The sequence below is a fragment of the Meles meles genome, chromosome 11, assembly GCF_922984935.1.
Source record: "Meles meles chromosome 11, mMelMel3.1 paternal haplotype, whole genome shotgun sequence".
Lineage (NCBI taxonomy): Eukaryota > Metazoa > Chordata > Mammalia > Carnivora > Mustelidae > Meles > Meles meles.
In genome coordinates, this window is record NC_060076.1 from 95007327 (window position 1) to 95030761 (window position 23435).

The following is a 23435-nucleotide window of genomic DNA, read 5'->3' on the forward strand; positions in this document are numbered from 1 at the left end:
CCTGTCTGCACACCGGGATGCTGCACACACTGGAAGGTCCTCTCCACTTACAGATTTTGTCTTTTTGCTTGCAAAGTGTGCAAATAACAATTACTGCAATTGCTACAAAGTGCTCCAGAAAGGCAGATGATCGCAAACATTTGGTTTTTAATTAAACGGAATTTACTTTCTATCCTTGGAGACAAAGAGTACATTTTTCCAACTTTAACATAGATATATTGCAATTTAAGTTTTGGTTTTTTTCTCCTAATGTTAAGCTTTGGGCTAAAATAAAAGTACCACTGCTCAAAGAAAAGAAAAAAAGGAGAAGTAGGACTTCTGGAAAAATACCTTGAAGCCTCTCACCAAGGAGTGAGTTTGAGTTGGGGTTTGAGTGTGATTTTGTTTTTTTGAGTGGACCGGGAGGGATTGCTTTAAGTTCCCTGCAGTCACTTCTGTGGCTGGTGCGGGGGGTCCTCGTGCTCCTCCAGCATCTTTGGGAGGATTTAGCGCTTTTTGAGGGACAGCAAGTCATCATTTTGTACCAGCCGAGAGTCGGCAGAGAAACTCCTTCGTGTGGTGTGTGTGGAGGAGAGCCAGGGCGGTGTTCGAGGTGGCTGGGATCTTCAGGGATTGTTGGCTCTCTCTGCCAGATTGGCGCTCTCAGCTGTTTCCCAGACCGTGGGAATATGCGATTCCTCCCCAGTGCGGCGCGCGGCGAAGTTTTAAAGAAAGTACAAATTAAAAGTTGTCAGGAACGTCAGAAGTTTAATAAATTGGTTGTTTGCAGATACAAGCATATTTGAACGTACCAGGAATCTTTCTCATGAAAGGAATACTGTGGTAAATCGTTTTGAAATGTGTATAATCGTTTGCCAAATGTTTCGAGGTTTTAACAGTGCCCTCTGAGTTGTAGAAATTACTTTGTGTACTCTTTCTTCCTGAGTTAAAGCCTCTTGTGTGCACTGAGGCCCTCGGGATGTGCCCCGAGCTATGAGTGCCCTTAGGCTGTCCCTGGTTTCTCACCTAGGTGGTTTGGGAGGCTTGATTCTGAATGAAGCTGCAGGGCCAGGGACGGCTGGTGTGAGGAGGTCAGGGCCCTGGGGACTTCTGTGCCATTTGGGGCTGGGGGGTGGCGCTCAGGAGCCTTCACTGGTAGCGTCTGTTTCCTTCAAGGCTTGTTCAGCATAGCAGTCCGGGTGGGAGTGAAGCAGGGATGTCCACGGGAAGTGACAGGTGATCGTTTTCACTTGAGGCAGGACAGACCCTGAGTGATTACCCATCATCGGCAGAGTCCCAGTGGCAGCGTGCGTACCCCAGGAGAGGTGCTCCCCCTGTTAGCTCCCCGCCGCAGGGGATAGCCCTTTTCAAACTTGGCCATTTTATATCCTATAGGTTCTGTTCTCACCATGTTATCATCGCTCTGTTCTGTATCTAAACTCCTCGTACAACAGCCAGCGTTGCCAGTATGGCGTGAAACCTCGAGGGCCTCGTAAGTCTCAGGGAGCCAGGGACACATCTGGTCAGCCAGGCCCACACTGCTGAGGCCGGGAGTCGAGGCCCTGGACCCCCAGGCACGGCTGTCCCTGGCCCCGTCCCTGTTCCATGAGGACAGCGCAGGGTTTTTATTCTGACTCTTCCCTCCTGGGCTGCCACCAGCTGGCCCTGCTCCTGCCCGGCCATGGGACCAGACACCCCAGAAGGGGGAGCACAGATGGGACTTGAGTTCCTCCCAGACTGACTGGCACATGCTGTTTGCCAGGCTTCGTCCCCATGGAACGTGTGCCCCCGTGGGCTTTTGTCTTCATGAGGGAGTTGGGTTTCTGGGCCTGAGCTTGGGATGTGTGCGCACAGACGTGTGTGGCTCTCTAGAGGCCTTGTGATGGGGTGTCCTTTCATGAGCACCAATGACCAGCACCAGGGGCTGAGAACCATGACTTGGACATGAGGAATGGTGTTTCAAGAAAATCTGTTCCCGGGGTGCCTGGGTGGCTTAGTGGGTTAATAAGCCTCTGCCTTCGGTTCAGGTCATGATCTCAGGGTCCTGGAATCGAGCTCCGCATCGGGCTCTCTGCTCAGCGGGGAGCCTGCTTCCACTTTCTCTCTGCCTGCCTCTCTGCCTACTCGTGATCTCTCTCTGTCAAATAAATAAATAAAATCTTAAAAAAAAGAAAAAGAAAATCTGTTACTTCTGTGAAAAGAGAGAATGTAGTCTGCACATCTGAAAATCTTCTTGATGGTGACTTAAAAGTATCAGTGTCTGTTTTCTGGTGGGTCTTCTAAGTCATATGCTCAGGCTCAGGTTTTCTGTTGTTTTTTTTTTCTTTGTTTTTCTCTGTCTTAGTGTGTGTGTGTGCATGTCTTAAAACAACACAGATTATGGGGCGCCTGGGTGGCTCAGTGGGTTGGGCCTCTGCCTTCGGCTCAGGTCATGATCTTGGGGTCCTGGGATCGAGTCCCGCATCAGGCTCTCTGCTCAGCGGAGGGCCTGCTTCCCCCTCTCTGTCTGCCTGCCTCTCTGCCTACTTGTGATCCTTCTTTCTCTGTCAAATAAATAAAAATCTTAAAAAAAAAAACACAAAAACCCCAACTCAGATTTATCATCGTAACATTCTAAAAGCCACAGTCCTTCTGGAAGCTCTGGAAGGGTGTTTCCTGCCTCTTCCAGATTCGGGGGCCACTGCAGTCTGTGGCTTGTGACCCTTCCTCACTCCTTGTCTGTGAAGCCAGCTCCCCTGCTCCCCGTCCACCCCGGAGGACCCTGAGGTGACACGGGGCCCACCTGGACAGTCACAGGGTGGCAGGCAGGAGCAGACAGCTCTGGAGGCAGAGGGCTTTTTGGGGTCTGTGCCTTGTTTTCTTTGTGACCTTTGTGGCTAGGTGAGAAATAAAGATTATTTTTTGCTATCATTTGACTTTTTTTAATTGCTGAAAACAAACTTAGTGCCTGATTCATTGTTGTTTCTAAGAGAAGAACAAACTCTAGTTACGGCAGAAATTACATCTTTTTTTCCATAGTGTTTTAGTTTTTATTAAAGAGCATAAAACCTTTTTTAAAAAAAAGTCAGTTTACTTACCTTTTCGTGGAATCAGCTATTCTGGGACAATGAAACATTCCGGCACTTACTCCATGTATCTTTCACCAGCCACGACCATCAGCATACGCAGTCAGGGACCCATCTTTTCTTTCTGTTGAGAGCTGACTTGGCTTTCTTGGCACTCCGCTGCCTGGGCTGCGTCCACCTGTCCTGGCCTTCTGTTGGCTGGCGTAGGAAGAGTGGACGTGTCTGCAGCCCATGGCATCTTGTGCCGTGTTCGCTGCTGTGGGGCCTGGGGTGTGCAGTCCAGGACTGACGGTGAGCAGGCTGCGGACGTGTCAGAAGTGACGCAGGACTGCCAGGCGCTCCATGACCTAGGTCAGTAGAAGTGGCTGAGCTATACTTAATACCCATGGGGAGCCAGGGCTTGAGCCCCTGCCCCAGAGTCTTGGGGCCAGGACCTATAGAGGGGTCACGATGGGGCATGCAGCTTCTGAGCCCTGCCCTTGGGACTCACCTACTGACCTGTGCACTTCTTTCTCAGGTCCGGGCCCACCAGCTAGTCCTGCCGCCATGTGATGTGGTGATCAAGGCTGTGGCCGACTACGTCCGCAACATCCAGGACCCCTCGGACTTGGATGCCGTAGCTAAAGATGTGTTCCAGCATTCTCAGGTACAGCGCAGGCTTACAGCACTCGGCACAGTGGGGGTGGGGGTGGCAGGGGCCCGGCACCTGGCTCCCAGCCTCACCTGTGGCTGCACCGGGAGGGCTCGAGGTAGATGCCTGGGTGGTCTGCGCTCCTCTGCTCTCCATCATGATCGATAACGTTTCTCCTGAGAAGACAGACCTATCACGGGCCAAGTGGAATTGTGAACATGACTTATTCATCCCGTCAGGTGATGGTCAGGGATTTCTTCTTCCTTTTTTTTTTGTAAAGTAGGGAATGTGAGCAGGTCGGGGTTAATAGAGGACATGAGGTTGATGTGACCTCCCATGTCTCTCTGGAAAGCTGAAACCACTGTCCTGCTTGCTGGAGACAGGACAGAAAACTTCCCCAGGCAGCACCAGGGATGTGGCCCAGAGAAGGCTGGGATTCCTCATGGGTGCCAGTCTGTGTTACCCACATCACTCTGAGAGGATTAGTGTCTGATGTGGTGGTTTTCCTGGAAGATAATTTTTTAAAATAAAGCTTGTCTATTTATTTATTAAAGATTTTATTCATTTATTTGAGAGAGAGAGAGAGAGCACGAGGAGGGGGAGGGTCAGAGGGAGAAGCAGGCTGTCCATTGAGCAGGGAGCCTGAAGCAGGGTTTGATCCCGGTTCTCTGGGATCATGACCTGAGCCGAAGGCGATCACCCAACCAACTGAGCCACCCAGACACCATTCCTGGAAGATTTTAGTGTCACTTTAAACTCTTCTCTAACTTGAAAAGCTATAGATGATACATGTGCTGAATTGTGAAAGTATGTTCATGCACACGACCAGTGGCATGCAATTTACAAAGGTTTTCCTACGTTTATTTCAGTCTAGAACAGATGACAAAGTTATTCGATTTAAGAGAGCAATTGGATATTACTCAGCGACTAGTAAGCCTATGGCATTTCACCCAGCACATTACTTAGGTAAGTAAATCCAAGCCTCTGTGATGGACGCTGACCATGCAGTCACCAGAGAGATGAAGACGTGGGCCCAGTGGTCATGTAGTTTTATTCATCTGAAGTCAGGTCTCTGCAGCCGGCACGAGCGTGTGGAGCCGTGCCTCCTGGGCAGACTCGCAGTAGCCCCTGAAAGGGTTGAGGAGAAGGACAAACCGACCTTCTGGGAGTTGGGGGCGGGCCAGGGGATGTTCACGGGATGCTCTACGGGGAGGCCTCTGGACCTGTAGACCCCTTTGTAAATCCACCTCAGAAAAGTGAATAGGTGTCTTCTCCTTTGCTACTTTTTTTTTTTTTTTTTGTATTTCGTTTGCAAAAGACCAAATTTAACTCAGAGATTTGAAATTGGGGAATAAAAGTAATTATAAACTCTTTGCTTGAAGCCTGTCTGGTGGTGTTCTCTCCGGAGGCTGTGAAGTCCTGAGCCTACGTGCCAGACTTCTCCCTGAGCCCGATCGCCTCTCTGGGTCCAGAGCCATGGAGCTCAGAGATCATGCTGCCCACTGTTGTTTCTGTTGTTTGCTTCCTTTTTCCTGGTGTGGTTAGAGAGTGCCACTTTGTACTGGTTTCAGAAGGTTAGTCCCAGGTTTGAAATGTCCCAGAGAGTTGTCCATCACGTGGTATGCTCATCAGCTCACTCAAACATACAGCTGCAGTGTGTGGGGGGGGCCCACAGGTCACAGAGGAGTGCTGGCTGCTGGTGGTATCTCTGCGGGTGCCCAGTGCCCAAGGAGGGCCGGGCTGCAGGCATGGTGGCTTCACTGGCCTGTCCACTGGGACCCACAGTCAGGGCTTCTGCCAGGTTGGGGCTCACAGCTGGTACTCTGGCCCCCCACAGCCATGGTGCTGTTGAAAACTACTTGGCATGTACAGTCTGTTCATGCTTGGGACAAACTCTGAGCTGTGCCCCTGCTTTCCCCACTGCTTGGTCCTGCAGCTTCGGCCCTGTGTTGTCCAGGCCCTGCTGACTTCCACCCGGGATGTGCCCAGCTAGCTCCTGTCTTAGGGCCTCAGAACCCTGCAGCCAAGAGTGATTTCTGACCTCCTGTGCCTGGGACACTCCAGTTCCTGAGGTCCTGGCTTTGCTGTCACCTCTCTGAGGCCATAAGCCACCGGCCATCGTGTCTCAGCACCTGGCCGAGATTAATTCTCTGTACACTGGCCCCACCTGCCACCTTCACCCTTGTGCCCCTCTGGGAAAGTATTTGACTAAGTGACTTGATCCAGGAAAAGCTATTAAACTGAGACCATGAGAAGATCGTGATTTGGGGTCACTGTGCCGGACAGAGGGACATGTGGCAGGGCAGGTCATGTGTGTTGCATTATTTCTGTGGCAAGGGCACCCCGTGGACACTGTCGAGACAGGTGACAAGCAAGGTCTGACACTAGGGGTGGACATCCTGACCCTATGGCTCCGGCCTCAGGCTTCCTGGTTATGGAGATGGGTGTATGTGACATGCTCTATGACCACTTGTCACAGGGCAGACACTGTGTTTGTTCTCAGAGGGAAATTGGCTGGGAAAGGCAAGGAACAGCCTGTAGCCGCAGAGCCTGGTGGGAGCTCCCAGAAGGGCATCTTTGCCCCTCGTGTGCCTGAGGTGACACCTGGTCCTTGTATGACATGGTAGTTGAAATAGTCACTGTAGGGCACTGGGGACTAGAACTTTTACTCAGGAGGAGGCAAGCAGGAAGGTCAGGGTGGAAAAAAGCATGAGGCTGTGTTTGGCACTGGTCTGAGCTGCTGACAGGGTTGGTAATGTGTTGAAGAGATGAGATGAGATGGGCTTTAAATGCATTTTTAAATTTGAGCTGCTGCTGCCTTTTTTTTTTTTTGAAGATTTTTGGGGGTGGGGGAGAGAGAACACATAAGCAGGGGGAGGGGCAGAGGGAGAAGTGGATTCCCTGCTGAGCAGGAGCCCAGTGGGAAGCTCGATCCCAGGATCCTGAGATCATGACCTGAGGAGCCAAGGGCAGACACTCAACCGACTTAACCACCCAGGCGCCCCTAAATTTGAGCTTCTTAAAACCTTGTAATGTTGTACAAAGTGCCCTTGTGTTCTTACATTGTCAAACAACATGTGAGGGAAGTATTTTATGGATGAAGGTGGTACTCCTGGAATTTAGTTTCACTTCCCGTCTATGGGTTTTGGGGAACGGTGGTGGGTTGGGGAAGAATTTGTGGTGTTTGGGGCAGTATTTTTTTTTTTTTAATTTTTTTTAAGATTTTATTTATTTGACAGAGAGAAATCACAAGCAGGCAGAGAGGCAAGCAGAGAGAGAGGAAGGGAAGCAGGCTCCCCGCTGAGCAGAGAACCCGATGCGGGGCTCGATCCCAGGACCCTGAGATCATGACCTGAGCCGAAGGCAGAGGCTTAACCCACTGAGCCACCCAGGCGCCCCTGGGGCAGTATTTTTAAGCAGATCCATATGGGCGATAACTACCGTGTGTTGCATTAAAGCCTTTTCTGCAGGGTCTCTTGGTGCTGCTGACTGTGGTGGAGACCTGAGCCATTGGGCACAGAGTTTGGGGCGGCTGGAAGTGCAGGCCACCAGTGGTGTGGCCTGGAATATGGGGTGACTTGGGTCAGAGTTTGGGTCAAGACTGGGAAGAGGTGTATTTCAAGTTACAGATGCACAATTTGGAGCCAGCAGACAGAGATTCATGTAAAATCGCTTTCGTTATTCTCCTGACAAGTATAAAGAAACAGAGGAATGTGGAGATGGTGGCCATCCCTCTTGCCTGTGTGTGCTGTTCCGCTCCCACCATGGCGCTGAGAGGGGAATGGAGAGCCCAGAAGGAGCAAAGTGGAATTGGGGAGAGGCTTTCTTGGCATCCCGTGTGAGAACCTGAGACACATTTCCCGTAAAAATGTTTTTTGAGCAGTAGGTAGGTCCTAAGTGGTCTTTTCTGACTTTGGTCCGTTATGTTGCCTTCTGGGAAGATGCATTCAGCATTTGACAGCCAGGGTTGGAACATACTTTCTCGTTCATTAGAATTTGTCTTATGAATCGTTTTAGAAACTGAAGTATGTGTAGTTTTAAAGGCATTTAAAGCATCGTATTAGCCCCTTGGAGCCTTTTGGGAGTAAAAATGGGGAGTTGACTCTAACCCGGGGTTTCTACCTGAGTGGAGCGGAGGTTCTAGGCAGAACTGTTTCCTCAGGGTCTTCCCTGGGCCTCAGGGATCTGTGTCTTCCAGAGGAGCGCCTTCCTGGCCTGGTCTGGGACTGGCCCTGGCGGGGCTGCTCTGTGGATGCGTCTTCTGAGCCCCTGGGCTTCTGTGGCTCCAAGGGAGCCTCTGTTCCCCGCACTGATGTGGAGGGTGAGGAAGTGACCTGCACACCTGTCTGCCCTGTTGCTCCATGGCGCTGGGAGGCCTGGTCTGCACGGTGCATGGTCTTATTCAGGGTGAAGAATGGGTGCCAGTCCCTCCTGTCTTTGCACAGTGGACCCCCGGAAGTGACCTGTTTTGGGTCGGGTTTTTAAAATCAGCTGCAGGTGAGACTAGTGTTCCCCGGGAAAGCATTTACTGCGTCAGGAGCACCATGTTGGGACCGGGACCCAGAGACAGTCGGAATTCTGTGCTTTCTGTCCCAGCACACGATGCCTCCCACATCCACAGAGTCCCAGTCTGAAGGGAGGCACACATAAGAAGGGGCAGAATGGAAAATTGTCAGCTGTGTGTGGCTCCCAGGTGCCAGAGGCCCACCTCAGGCCCATGAATGGAGACAGCAGGCTTGAGCTCACCCTGGTGTACTTGTAACAAGCTGCCCAGGTGAAACCAAGGCCCAGGGACTATGCTGTCTTCTTGGCCTCTTCAGTGAGAAGTAGCCCAGCTCCCACAGCAGGCTTGTCAGAATGGCCAGCATCCGGAATGCCGACACCACCGCTGGCTGCTGGCGAGGACCAGAGCAGCGGGGGCATGTGGTCTCGGCTGTGGGGAGCGCAGACCGGCGCCGTCGCTGCAGGAGACAGTGTGATGGTGTCTCAGAAAACACAACACGCTCTTTCCATGTGCTCCAGCAGCCACGCTCCTCCGTGTTTACCCCGAGGAATTAAAAACTTACATCCACACAGAACTCTGCACGGGATGCTTATAGCAGCTTTATTCATCATTGCCAAAATGTGGAAGCGTCCAAGACATGCTTCAGTGGGTGATGGACAAGGAAACTGCGGTCCATCCAGGCAATGACATATTATTCAATGCTAAAAAAAAAAAAGGGTTATCAATTTATGAAGACCTCGAATACATTCAGTGAGAGAAGCCACTCTGCCAGGCTCCATGCTCTGTGATTCAAACTGCATGATATTCTGGAAAAAGCGCAGCCATGGGGCCAGCGGAAAGTCAGCGGAGAGATGAATATAAGGCAGAGCATAGAGGATTTTTAGGGCCATGAAACTATTTTGTGTGACACTATAGTGGTGGATATGTGTCCTTATAAATTCGTCCAAACCCACAGAATGAGCACCTAGAGGAATCCTGTTGGGAACTGTGGGCTCTCGTTCATAATCGTCATGTCGCAGAATTAGGCCATTGGTTTAACATGTATCCTGTGAATGCAAGGGGTGTGCTTTCTGCGTAGGTTTTCTACAGACTTAAAACTGTCCAGAAAACAACATCTATTAGTTAAAAAGCCCAAAAACCCAATGTGTCCGGCCCATGCCAGCACCTGCCAGATTCTGGACGGTGTGGCAGAGCAGACGTGTCGTCCTGGGCCTTGCACATGACTGAGACGTGGACTCGTACAGCTCGTGAGGGCAGATCCAGGAAGACCTGGACACTGAGCTGGTACTGATTAAATCAGGACTTGATTCTGCCTGACTGAATTAATGTTTGAGCTGAGGCCTGAGGGTAGAGCAGGAGTTGAGTGAGGTGACGATGGGGAGGAAGTCTGTTCCACACGGAGGAGACCCCGAGGTGGCCACTCTGGCCGTGGAAGGGAGTGGCTGGAGACCAGGATGCAGGGGAGGGCAGGGGTGCTGGTGCGGCTGCGGGCAGTGGCCATCCGAACACAGTCTGAGGCTTCGGATTTACTCTAGGGGCTCTGGAGGCTCATTGAAGGATTTATAGTGTTAGAAGTTGTTACTTGGTAACTTTTGCACACCCAGGGCATGGGGAACATGACCAGTAGCCTGTGTACAATTAATGAAGCCAGCCTCAGTGGAACATGACCAGTAGCCCTCTCCACATCTCCCCCTCAGGTTTCCCTGCCCACCAGCTCCCTGAATTCTGTGTCAGTTGTCCCTTTTGCTTTATCGTGTCTGTACCCCTGGTGCTACGAGGAGATGTAGAAGTAGGCGGTCTTCCCTCGTGGCTCCGTCGGAGAGGAGGTGGAGGCAGGAGCGAGGTCAGTGTGGAGACAGGAGCAGGGTGGCAGGAACGTCTGTCATCCAAAGTGAGGAGGGGACGTGTGAGGCTCCTGTGGCTGCATGGTCCTCAGCGAGGTGCAGGGAATCCGAGGAGAGACAGTTTTTAGCGCTGCAACTGCTGCCGCCCCTACGGGCACAGAACGGGGGGGACGGGGGTTGGTGGCAGCCTACTTCCGTGGCTTTCGTGAAGGGCTTAAAGCAGGAGGGATTGACTGGGCTTGCACTGCCAGAAATAGGGGTCTGGAGGTGCCTGGCACACATGTGAGGACTTTGGCAAGGCACTGAGAGAGCTGGAAGGGTTTCAGAACACACCGGGCCCCAGAGCGTGTAGGCTGGAGAGGAGCCCGCAGGAACAGGCCAGTGCACAGGTTGCCTGGGGATGGGAGCTGCTCCCAGGAAGCCAAGACCAGACCGACAGTGACCATAGGAAGGGGCCCCTGGGTGCCTGCATCCTCACTGGTCCCCTTCTACCAGACCGGGTCACAGGAGAGCATACTGGATTGCTGTCTCATCTGGAAGGAGGACCCTGTCACTGGCCACCTGGACCCAGCTGTCAGGGCCAGGGCTCAGGAGGGTGTAGGTGTAAACGCGAGGAGGGACAAGGGTTGGTCCGTGTTCCCTGGTTCTGGGCTGTGGGCTGTGCTGGCAGGCGTCCCTTTCTGGTGACTAAAGGGGAGCCTGTGGCCACACAGCCTGTGTCACTCTTGTCACCAGACTGTCCTATCAGTTGTCGCTGGGGTTTCTAGGTTAACAGGCTCTTTGGAAAACAGCTCTGCCTCCCCACAGGGTGCCTCCAAGGCTGTCAGGGCATATCATCAGGTGTCACCCCGGAAATGGAGACGCAGCCTGCGAGGAAGGACGCAGCTCCTGCGAAGCTGCTTCGGCTGATGGGGCAGGGCCATCTCCAGGAGAGCAGGGTTGCCAGGTGGGACCCCGCGGGTGCAGTGGTCACACAGCCTGCCCGGAGCAGAGGGTGATGGCAGGTTCGTGGACGCCAGGCAGGCGAGCTCAAGTGAGGGCCAGCGCTGCCTGTACTGCTCCGTCCTGCTCTCACCGTGCTGGCTCCGCGGAAGCATGGCAGGACGGCCGCGCACGCTGCCGATAGCCTGCCTGCCACGGCTCGGCTGCTCGCGCCCGAGGCCCATCACCATCCTCGACCTATCGGGTTTGCCCCGGGCCGCAGCGTAGGTGCTGCGTCATCCTGGCTGCTGCCTGTGCTCGGCGTCTGCGGTGTTCCGCTGTTCGGCCGTTAGAATGATAGCGTTTGACGTTTTTGGTCCAGATACTCCACATTGTACTGCTGCTGCGTGTTATTAGTAGGTTTTTGAAATTTGGCATTAAAGTGTACATGGTGTTCGGCCTTACAGTTCCGCTTACTAAAGCCACCATTTCCATGGTGTCTGTTGAAGCTTTCTTACTGGAAAAACGCAGTATAACCGTCAGCGTGGGGAGCAGTGCCACAAGCAGCGGTGTGCCCGCGGAACAGGCTCGGCCGACGGCAGTGTTTGTTTCACAGCTTTCTTCGTTTAAAGAAAGACATTAGACTTTTCTGAGGTCCCATTTGTCCCCTCAAATAGGTCTTTGTGTTTTTTTTACCTCATATGTGTGCAGTAATCAGTGGTGGTGTTTTCTTTTTTTTTTAAGATTTCATTTTATTTATTTGAGAGAGAGAGATCACAAGTAGGCAGAGAGAGGAGGAAGCGGCTCCCTGCAGGGAGCCCGATACGGGGCTTGATCCCAGGACCCTGAGATCATGACCTGAGCTGAAGGTAGAGGCTTAACCCACTGAGCCACCCAGGCGCCCCAGTGGTGTTTTCATTGTTCATGAGAGGCTGTGTTATACACGTCATTCTGCCCTTGCTGGTTTTGGAGATGTGTCTGTCCGTCTGTCCCCATTTTTATCTCAAGCTGGTGCACATGGTAGTGATGTCAGGCCCCCCGGGAGAGGCCACGGCGCTCTCACTTGGAGCCTCATCTCCCTTCCTTCCGATTCCTGAGCGTCATCCTCAGGCTCGACATCTGTTCCCATGACCTTTCATTCAGATTTTTGTGAGTTTATTTTAGTCCTTGTACTATGAAGTGATGCAGGCTGTCTGGTCTCATGGCTTTTTGAAAGGTCATTTTCTAAAAAAAAACGTGAGCAGTCATTTTGGGGTAACTCGGCAGCCATTTGACAAGGTGTGTCTTTGCAAGATGACCAGCTCATGGTAATCTGTTGGCGGTTTCTCAGGGTGTGGGGACAGAAGGGCACGGCCACTTCAGTTGGCGGGGACTGTCCCTGCAGGTTGTGCATTTCTGAAATCCACAGCGGACAGAGACTGGTTTGTTGTGTTGGGCTCCCGAAGCCATGTGGGCAGCCCGGTGAGGCACTGGTGCTCCTTACTGCCCCCCATCTCTGCCAGCCCGTGTGCGCAGCAGCCTTTGCTGTGGGACCCCACCATTCTAGCTTGGAGTGGGTGAGCGGGGAGTTGGACAGATTTGCATACAACTTGGGACACACCTGTCACTTACCAGACTCCTGCTCTTGAAGCCTCAGGCGCTTTGTGGGCTTGAGTGATGCCATACCGTGAGGTGCACATGCACTGCCCAGACCCCGGGGGCAGCAGAGGGGCTGGGGAGCAGCCCGCTGGCTCCCGGCCACGCAGTGCTGTGCGCCCACAGTCCCACGATCAGGAAGGCTGTCTTCGTCACGGTGAACTGCCCCAGTTTCCGGAGTTCTTACTCCTGCTGGCGTGAGTGTGCTTCCTGGGGGTCTGTGGTTCGTTCATGTACCTACTTGCTTGATTCTCCGTCCTGCCTTTTGCCTGCCCATGCTTCTCTGTCCAGACGGTGGCTCCTGGCTCCTCTCAGGGGGCCTGACTGTGTTTCCCAGCTCTGGGAGCCCCTGGGAGCTGGTGCTCTTGGAAAGCGACTGGGTTCAGTCCCTCAGAGCTGGCCAACTTCCACTCATCCTGCCTCTGCCCTCACGGTCCTTGGCCTGTGGCCTGCCTTTCGGAAGCTACTCATCTGGAAGACGATGGAAGCAAGTGACATAAAATTCTCCATGTGGCTTTCTGTCTTAACCTCTGTGGAATATCAGTGCTGAATAAATACATCTGTTTCAGTCCAGTTAATGTCATTGGAAAATTTGATCCTTTTTGTAGGTATTCAAGATTAGTATTGGTGGTAGGAAACATACTGATTTATTTTCGAATCTGAATTATCAGAGCTGTTTTTTGGCATTAGAGAATTTTAAGAGTCGGTGACTTTGCCGTTTCTTTGGTTGGCCTAATGTCTCTACAGCGCCTTGTCTGGTGGTCCATGCGTCTGTGCTGGGCGGGCTGGGCTGCAGGTAGGCTGACTGGCTCTAAGCGGGGCTTCTTGGTCAACACCATCCTTCATTGACATGTGTCTTCTCTTGCTTCAGGGAGCAGCTAAACAGCTCCGCGGGGGCACAGGGGTGCCGGTGCGGCTCGCCCGCAGCCTTGCTCACTTAGTGTAGCTGTCAGGCTGTTTTGTGCGTGTGCCTTTCTCCTCATGCACAAAGAAGTCTTTGAAAAATTTTTTAAATGTGGAAATATTTTTCATACAGTATTTAAACACTGTTTCCACTTGTCTGTCTCCGTCTGCGTAGTCGGCTGACAGCCCTTCTTTCTTAGTAGAGTGTCTGCGAAAGAAGAGTGACAGGCTGGCGGTGTTAACCTCCACAGGCGAGCTGGGGTCGGTCCCGAGAAAGGCGGCCTTGTCGTGGGGCACACTGTGCTCTGCGTATTGGCTCGGGGACACTGTCGACCAGAATTCCTGCACAGGGACGCAGGCCACATCCTGAGGTAGGCCTGGCTCATCGGGCCGTCCTTCAGCCTTCCCAGAAGTGTAGACAGATTAATTCACTTACTGGACCAGGTTCTGATAGATTAGCAAGTAGCTTTGTAGGTTCTTAAAGGTTTGTTTGAGGTCAGTGATTATAATGTGATTTTAGAAATTGTCTTTACTTTGGGAATCTTTGCTTTTAAGTTATAGTTTATTTTTGTTTTTAAGGAAAGTTTGTGCTTTTCAGGAAGTTGGTAGCACGTAATGGCCAAAAATAGAGACAAAAGGATCCCCTTCCCAGGAATGCCGGGAATTGGCATAGCCGACTTTCTGTGCAGTTACTCAGAAGTTACGTGGGTCGGGTCAGCCACAAGAGGTTGTAAACTGTGCTTCTCACGGTGATTAAATTGTAGCGTTAGAGCTTGAATGGAGTTCATGGTGTTCTGGCCATGATTGAGAATCTCCTGAGAAGGCACACAACCAGTGTCTTGTGTCTCACACTCAGAGGTTCCAATCCCCTGGTCAGAACTGCTTGATCAGGAATGTTTCCTTATGCGTGTGCATGTGCATACGTGTGTGTGGGGTGTGTTTATGTGTGCGTGTGGTAAATGTGTGCAGGTATATTTGGGGTGAATGCACACGTGTGTGCAGTAGACACGTGCACAGGCATGGGTGAGTGCACGTTTGCGGTGAACATCCATGTGCGACTGTGTGTACTGTGTGTGGAGTGTGTGCACGCGTGCGTGGTGAGCATGTGTGTCTGTGGGCCGAGTATGGCGCGTGTAGGGATCACGTGTGACGCACATGTATGTGGCCAGTGTGCGTGTTTGTGCGTGTTTGTGCGTGCTGAGCGTGTGAGTGCATGTGCACACGTGCCAGCGTCGTCCTTCCCAGCTGCTTGCCCCACAGTTGTGGAAGTCGTGCCCCCAGTTTCTCGGTGCGGGCTGTGTGCCGGGCACTTGGAGATGTGCCTGTGCAGCGGGCTGTGGCTTCCAGGCACACGGGTCCTCTTGGGTGGGGAGAAGTGAGCTGTGGCCCTTCTCTCCCGGCTCCACCAGGACTGGGCGGCTCTCGGGGCTCAGGTTATATACCAGTGGGATTTTCTTTCAGAGAATGAGAGGGAGGGTTTGGGTTTTGGGATGCTTTATTATTATTATTTTTAATTTAAATATGTTTATCTTGGCAAGTTGGTGGGGTGAGAGGTGGTGGTCTGTGGGCTCCTTGTTTGGCTTGGAGTTGCCCAGATTCTGAAGTTGGAGGAACACCCTTCCTGGTAAAGGATGTTGGCGTTCAGTGGTGTCTAGGCTTGGTTTTGTTCACTCTCTGAAAGAAGCCTAAGGAGGAGATCGTGTAGCTTGGTGGCCCCCAGGTCTGCTGTTTGTTCCCACCATTTGGGTTGTGGGAACATTTGGGGCTCAGGTGCCCTAGGCCTGTCCTTGCAGCCTGACCTCACAGGCACCCCGAACCTGACTGTTCAGTGGAGGAGCAAAGCTGCAAAGGGTCTCGTTCCCATTTTTATTGCATTAGTAACTAGTTCATGGTGTTTGGAAATGTTCTGATGTTGAGGCCACAGTCCCCAGCACCACCTGTCAGTCACCACGTGTCATGCCAGGTGACGGCACTGAGGTCTCGGGCATGCAAGTGTGCAGGTCCGTGGGCTGAGCTGATGGCTGTGCATCCCGACTTAGTACCTAGCCCAGCCCTGACGTGTGTTCACAGTCGCTTCTCCACAGCACGCTTCTGTTCTGGCTGCTCTGGCTCCCATCAGCACGAGGCAGCAGAGCGAGCGCAGTGTACGTCAGAGCAGGCTTAGGGAGTCATGTTCTCACAGCACAGAGAGCCGTGTGACTGGCCCCGGAACACGCACTGGTACACGCAGGCCCATCATGGTTTTGCTTAGCAGTGGAAGACCGAAGGGTTCCGGCAGCAACTTCCACACTTCACGTTTCTGTTTAATAGCCAAGGACTGAGTTTTAGCCTTAGTAGGCAGATTCCCTTGCCTCACTTACACGAGGGGAAGTGTCTGTCCCTGCTTTGTCACTACATCGCAGTCTTAGGGCTTTGAGAAGCTGACAGGGGCAGAGGGAGAGGGTGGCCCAGATGCCTGGAAGTTAAAATCCTAGCTCCAGTGTATAAAGTTGATCATTCTAAAATGAGATATTTTTTCATGTGAAACATGAATTTTTGAAGGTAGGGATCAGTGGTGTGTTGTCACCTGAGGGGGGACAGGGCAGATGGGGGCATGTGCTGGCCACTGTGGTGTCCCGGGGCATGTCCCCTGCTAACCACTGTACTGCTTTCTTTCCTTGTCGACGAAACAGCCAGACCAAATCCGTTCGGAATGCCTGGGATTGTGCCACCGTATGTCCCCCCCCAGATGCTCAACATTCCACAGACCCCTCTGCAAGCCAAGCCTGTGGTAAGACCCTCCTCCACCTCCTGCAGCGGGTCTCCCTGCCTGGGTGTGGGGGGTGCTGTGCATGCATCAGATTTTAGCAAAAGCAAAAATAATTTCTTAAGCTGTTGAGCTGATATGGAAAGCAGGTGCCACTGTTCCTTGAGTTAAAACCAGGCAGCGCTGACGGGAGCTGGGCCTCTAGGCCTCAAGTGCGGCGCATAACACCTGCCCTCTGTTTCAGGCCCCACAGGTGCCCAGCCCAGGTGCCGCGGGCCAGGGTCCACACCCGTACAGCCTCGCTGAGCCGGCCCTCACTTTGGAAACGAGTGGAAAGAGTCTGACTGAGCACAGCACCTACAGCAACATTCCTCACGAAGGAAAGCATACCCCGCTGTACGAACGGTCGTCCCCAATCCACCCAGCTCCAGGCGGCAGCCCCAACCACGTGGACTCAGCGTACTTTCCAGGGTCTTCTACGTCGTCGTCTTCGGACAACGATGAGGGCAGTGGAGCAGCTGCAAAGTGAGTAGGGTGCGGTGTCGCTGGCACTTCCTTATTTGTATCGGCGACGTGAGGCCCATCCAGTAGCTCGGTCCCCCGGGAAAGCTGCCTTCTGTCCTCCCGCGGCTGAGGGTTGTGTGCAGAGGTGTCATTTGTTGTAGGAAGGGGACGTCGCTGTGCACAGACTAGGGCTTCTTGGAAATGGAGCAGTGGAAGTTATATGCCTCCTCGGGGCTTCCCCAGGCTGAAAATCTGCACTGATCCAGCTGTGCCCTTGGGCCGCTCCTCTGCTGGGGTGGAGTTTTGGGAAAATTGGTTTATGTGACACTTAGATGTGGTGAAGTTGCCTGGTCAAGTGCTGCCGACCCTTACTGTCCCCTGGGCTGTGAGACCCCAGTCCCACCCTCGGAAAGCATTTTAAGTTAGACGCTGGTGGCTTTCCATCTTGGCTCCTGGATTGAGGGAAACTCTGGATCTCCTCCTCTCCTGAATTGAATCTGGCAAGTCACATCTCAGCTCAGCGGCCTGTGAGGTTCCTGAAATCACGCCGTTCACCTGGCCAGAGCGGAGAAAGCGGCCGTCCGGGCTGGAACTTTCACTGGAGAGCAGCATTTTAAACGTGTGTCCCTGAGTAAATGAATGTTCAAATACGTGATTTGTTGCAATCTGATCAAGAAAGTCTTAAATGCACTGTCTTCCTCCTCCCCTCAAATACCGACCGTTATGTTCTAAGAAGCCTGATTCACAAACGGAAGAAACGGCCTGCCATTCTGCTGCTGTCCTCTTCCTCGTCGCTCTCTGGCTCATGACTGGATGGCCAGGGCCCCTGGGTGCTCGGTCGATGGGGGTGATTTCTCGTCTTCTGGAAATTCTCACTGGGCGTGAAGCCTGAGGCGGGATGTTCCCTCTCTTCATCTGTGGAGTGGGCGCAAGTGTCTGCTGACCTTGGGCAGCAGCTACGGAGGGCTTTGCTGCCGTGCACGGCGTGTGTGCTCCGTGGAGTCGTGGAACATAACTGCGGATGTAAATGCTTATTGCGGTCTTGCAAATCTAAAATCCTGAGGTGAATAGCAAGTTCTGCCTTTACATTTACACTTCCAAGTTTACCTTCTGGAAAGGGAGTAGAGTGAAGATCTGCTGAGTGTGACGAGCCCAGGCTCGTGCGTGTGCAAATGAGAACAGCTGGTCATGTCTTGGAAGCTCTTCCCCTCTGGAATTTGAAGGCACTGAATGTTTTCTGTGGAAAATCGCCTCGCACCAGCACAATGACTATGTCTTTGTGGCACACACTTGGTCTGGCGAGAGATGCTCTTCCTAGAGAGCTGGGAGCAAGGGCCAAAGCAGCAGGGGCTGTACTGTGGGCCTGGGCTCTGAGCTGCCTCTGGGGGCCCCCACCTGGCTTGGCTCTGTGGGGGTGGTAGTTGCTGGAGGGCCCCTTGCTTCCCTTGTGTGCCCTCAGCTCTGCCCTGTTCCCAAAGGTTCAGACCTCATCGCCTGTCTGGCTCTGCCACACCTCGGCGTTTTCGCGGTACTCTCTGGAGGAACTGCTGGAAGGTGGGCTCGCATGTGGGGTGATGGGAAGTGTGGTGAAGAGGGCCGAGCACCCCTAGCCTCGCATCCAGACATCGGGTAGCCTTGTGGGCCTGTCAACACTTTAGTGTTCTTCACTCCCCAGTTATCATGATCAATAGATGTATGAAAACGGGGGAGGGGTAGGGAGAGGCTTTGGGGCTATATGCCAGACAGAGCAGGACCTGGGGCCAGCCCTCGTGACGACTCTGCCCATGTTCCTGGGTTTCCTGGGTGTGGACTCCGGCCTGCCGAGCGTGCTGTGTGCGTGCACTCGCTGTGCCCGGGGGCAGGGTATCACCCTGCTGGCCCAAACACTGGGTTGGAGCAGGAAGCCGTGACCTACTTTACCTGGGTTTGGACTTGAGTCGGGAGCTCTGGACCTGCATCTGCTCTCAGGATGTTCTGAAGGGAAGGCTGTGCATTTAGCCAGGCACCCCCTGAGCCCTTGCCGCGAGCGCAGCAGCCCTCAGCACAGACCAGGCATGGGGTCAGGCTGGCGTGGCCTGTGTTGGTGGCATGTTTTTAAAGGATGGTGCTGATAGGAGACAGAATGAATACTGAATGAAGTGATCTCTACCCTGCCCCAAAGCATCCTACAGATGAAAAAGACAAGTATTTTAAGTATTTTAAGTAACATAAACATGCAGTTCACGAAAGAAACACAGATGGTCAGGAAACATAAAAGGATGTTCACCCTCACTTTAGAAAAAAAGGAATGTTAAGACTTAACATTTTTATGAAACAAAGTTGGGAAACATATATTTTTATTGTTATTTATTTATTTTTTAAGATTTTATTTATTCATTTGAGAGAGACAGCGCAGGCAGGAAGAGGGAGAAGCAAACTCCCCACTGAGCAGGAAGCCCCAGTGCAGGACGCATCCCAGGACCCTGAGATCATGACCTGAGCTGAAGGCAGATGCTTCACCAGCTGAGCCACCCAGGCTCTGTTTAAAGATAAAGTTCAGTAGACGCAAGATTTTGGCTCTCCTAGCACGTTCCCCAGGGTGCGACTCCCTGCCCCGAGGTGGGTGTGAGGTGTGCTCTGTGTCCTGAATGTGGACAGTGGGGAGAGCAGGAGCCCCGCGAGCACACGCTCACAGGAGAGGGTGTCTTGGGAGTCCTGAGGCAGGAACGTGCGTCCTGGTGATGCTCAGCTTCACATGGCGGCACACGCACTGTGCACATGCCTGTGTGTGATGCCAGGCATGCTCGGAGGGCCTGCCCCATCAACCCTGCTTGAGTACTTCAGCGGCCTTTTGGCCCTGGAGCTGGAGTAGGAGTCCGGTACTATTGCTTACCCGGCTCCTCATGACCCCGCCAGTCTGGGTCTCTGCTAGCCCAGGAGTCCTGGGGCCACCGAGGCTGCCGTGCACACTGCGGCACCGGGCATCTCCACTGGGCGTGGCCAGCGCCGTGGCTGTCCTGGCTTTGCTGCCCCCATTCTCTTGGCTGCAGACTCGCAGCTTTGTATGGCTGTGGCCCTGCGTCTGGCCGAGGACGGAGGCCGGTGCCTGTAGCAGTTATTCTAGACCCTGACTATCAAGTGACCAAAGAAAGAAGTGTACTGCTTTCTATCCGCATGCTCTCCCTCCTGCTTTCTGCTTTCTTAGAGTATCATTAGTGTGTCCTTTTGCTGTATTCTTGGTGCAGATCTTTATGAACAGTAATGCATCTGTTTTCCGTCTTTCCTGGCCTTTGTCAGATCTTTGTAATGTTATTTTGGTTGAATTTAGAAATACAGTTGAATCCTTATGGAGTGTTAATCTTACACTATTTTCATAGATTCATCAGCTTTTGCATCCTGAATCTGATCTGAGTTTGCTAGCTAATTTAAAGTTTTTAGTTCTTTGTTGCGTACGTATCTCTAATTTCCATCTCAGTGCAAAGTTAGAGAACTGACACATCAGAAAATACGGTCCAGGGAGCCTGTCGTGAGCCCTCTGGACAGACAGCACCCTACAAAGATGGGCGAAGATGTTCCAGTGTGTGTCCTGACACGGCTCCCTGCTCGCGGGACCTGGTCTCAGGGACAGCGCTCGTCCTTCTTTCTCTCCTTTGTGTACACAGCATGCTTACATGAGGGTGTGTGTGCACCTGTGTGCCTGTGTGCTCCCCCGCATGTCGCCTCAGTGTTTGGCTGTAATCACTGACGTTTTTAAATGGATGCCTGGAAGTCTGTCGGGAGAGAACGAGAATGTAATTTCTGTGCTGTATGGGGTCGTTGGTGGGGGGGATTGCTGTTCCGTGTTCCTGTGCACGTGTTCCTTTGACCCCGCTTACCAGGTCAAAACAGCAACTGTCAGGTGAGCTTGCCGGCCCATTCTGCACCCTGTGGGGCCAGGTCTGGGCTGTTGAAGGTCCCTGTTGGTGCTGAGGGCCTGGGCACCGGGACTCAGGCCCGGACCTCCCATGGCGGGTCTCGCTGGGCCGGGCGTGGATGAGAGGTATCTGGGTTGTTTGTGAACCACATCAGCCGGTGTGTAAGTGCAGTGAATGATAGTGTCCCTGTTGGGGCACTGAGTCCATGTCAGTGAAATGCTGAAGAAACCAGTGGCACATGTCCTTCAGGGCACCTTTGGCCACGAAGCGGTAGCGCTCTTGGGCTATTCGTTGTCGTCTTTTTATTTATTTATTTTTTGGGGGCTGTTCGTCTTCTTCCCTGTGTCTTCTCAGGCTCTTTCCCTAAGACATGGGTGGTTCATAGTCAGACAGGCTAACTATGGCTGCGGTTCTTCCTTCTGGAGTCTTGTGCTCTGTGTTGTGCCTGATAGGGTAGCATTCCTTCTCTCTCCTTGTGGAAACCAATCTGAGGTACTTTTCCACGTCGGTAAGATTTAGTAATCCTCTGTGCCATCAGCGGAGGGGGTCTGCACATGTCCTGGCCGTGCAAAGACCCGGGTAGGCATTCTGTGTGGCGCTCGTCCCTCGTGGGGGAGAGGTGTGAGCAGTCCTGGCAAGTGCGTGAGAGGCGCACACGGATGCCAGCGCCGTCTCACTGCTGCGTAGGAATTGGACCACCACTTCCTCTTTTCCCAGCTTCTTGTGAGAAAACCTGATGTGTGACAGGAGCTTAAATCGGAGCATAAGGAGACTGCGCCTGCGGCAGTGTCTTGGGTCCAACTCGCGGGTCCCCCGTCACAGAGCCCTGCCCTCCATGCTTTGCGGTGGGAGTCCCTGGCCACGGGCTTCCTCAGAGCTCTGCAGGTCCGGATTGGGACAGGTGCGCATCCAGAATCCTTCCACCCGGAACCGGGAAGCCCACAGACGTGAAAATGGACTATGCATCCTTGTTGCGGGCCGGCTACACTTGGGGACCCCATCTGTGACTTCCCGCGCACACTGGGTATTTCTTCGGGGGGTTTGGTCTCTCACCTTTCTCTGTGTTTTGTTGCTTCCCATGTGGTTTCATTTGCCCTTGCTCGCTCTTTCTGTTGACAAGTCAGCTCGTGGTCAGTATCCCATCAGCACAGCCCGTACCCGTGCAGTGGAGGCGTGAGTGAGAAGTCAGTGTGGTGGGCCCACCGCCTTCCCTGCGGTGTGCACGTGCACCCCAGCACCCCCACCCCACCGGCTAGACCTGCGTGTAGGAGGGAGCGCAGTGGGGAGAGCGCTTTGCCGTCTCCCACCAGCTCTGGTGCAGGATAGTGCCAAGTGTCCAGCCGCGGAGTGAGGCCCACAGAGCCCCGGCGCGCGATGCTGGCCTTCGTCCTCGCCACCGTTCTGGGTGCGTCGTTGGCCCGCTGCAGCTCGGCCTGTGTGCAGCACCTGGACCATGCATGGGTCCTTCTCCCTGAGACCGACTCCTGTCAGCAGGATTTGGCATGAGCATGCAGGCGTCCTGTGGCCTGTGTGGGAGCCGACAGGTCTTCGCAGGGCATGGCCTGCGATAGGGTGCCCTTCTGAGCAGTTGGGAGGAGTGAAACCCAACCGCGTGTTCTCAAGGCAAGGCATCTGTCGTATGTCAAGAGTTTGATTTAAGTTGTAAAGCGACATAGTCATCCTAGTGAAGTGTTCGGGACTTTAGAGAAACTGGCTATTGTCAAGATGCTTTTCAGGCAGAATTTCAGGTTTATGGTACGATTATTAGGAGGCCGTGAGGTCGTCTAGATTATGACATTACTATTACTCTGGAAATTATCCATATACAACAAAACCAGTGTTTGTAAATTAGGTTCTGTGCGATCTTCGGTGGGGATGGTCTCCCCGCCACTCTGGCCGGGTGCTCGCTGGCCTGGGACCCAACGTGAGGTTTGCGTGCTTATGGGGCTATATGCCTAACAGGTCCCCGTGTTGAGCTTTATGTCGCATGGAGAAGTCTGGTTTATGCTGTCTTCTCCACATACCTTTAGGCTGCAGTTCTGTGATTCATTCCTTTAGCTGCTGGGCTCCCGCTCGGCGGTGGCTGTGAGCGCTTATCTTCATGGAATGTATTATTGAGTGATGGAGATGGACAGGAATTCGGTGCCAATGTGGCGCATGCCAGGAAGGACACAGCCATGAGAAGAGCAGGGACCGGGTGGCTAGAGAAGCCTGTGCTGTGGTGACGCTGCCACTACGGCCTGCGCGATGAGACGTCACCAACAAGGACCTGTTTATCACGAAGAGAAGGGCTGGAAGTCCACCAGAGTGCGAGACTCCGCTGCCTCACCGAGGACTGGGGTCCACAACGTAGGACTGTCTAGAAGTCTGTAAGAAGAACATTTTGCACCCTGTCTGCCGTGGGAACAAAGTATGTGCGTTATTTGTACAAGCAGCGCTGAGAGAAGACGTCACACATGGAGAAGCGCTCGTCTCCGTTGTCGTCAGGGAAACGCAGACCAGACCGTGTAGGGTCGGCACATTCGGAGAAGGGCTGTGGCGGGCGCCGCAGGAGACCCTGCGTGTCCAGGGCGGGAGCTCCCGGGGTGTTTGGGGACCTGGACTGGAGACCTGACGGTGGCTTGCTGTCCCCAGAATGCGTCCAGCAGGGGGGCTGAACAGCACGGCGGGCAGGAGCGTGACTGAGCCCAAACCGCTGGGCAGTTGCACGGTTCTGTTTCTGTGGCATTTGAGGCCCAGGGAAGGCCATGTTTGCTGTTAGAGGTCTCACAGCCATCGTCCTCGGGGAGGAGGTCTGGAGTGGGGCCAGG

At 53.2% G+C, this 23435-nt stretch overlaps 1 protein-coding gene across 3 annotated transcripts in view; it reads left to right on the top strand.

Annotated features, from left to right (window-relative positions):
* Positions 1 to 23435, top strand: part of FAM120A (family with sequence similarity 120A) — a 95902-nt gene that overhangs the window by 32932 nt on the left and 39535 nt on the right. For all 3 annotated transcript variants that reach the window (XM_046023147.1, XM_046023148.1, XM_046023149.1), the window contains exons 4-7: positions 3562 to 3690; positions 4545 to 4641; positions 16155 to 16252; positions 16473 to 16753. In XM_046023147.1, the coding sequence (XP_045879103.1) occupies positions 3562 to 3690; positions 4545 to 4641; positions 16155 to 16252; positions 16473 to 16753 (605 nt within the window). The remainder of the gene's footprint in view (positions 1 to 3561; positions 3691 to 4544; positions 4642 to 16154; positions 16253 to 16472; positions 16754 to 23435) is intronic.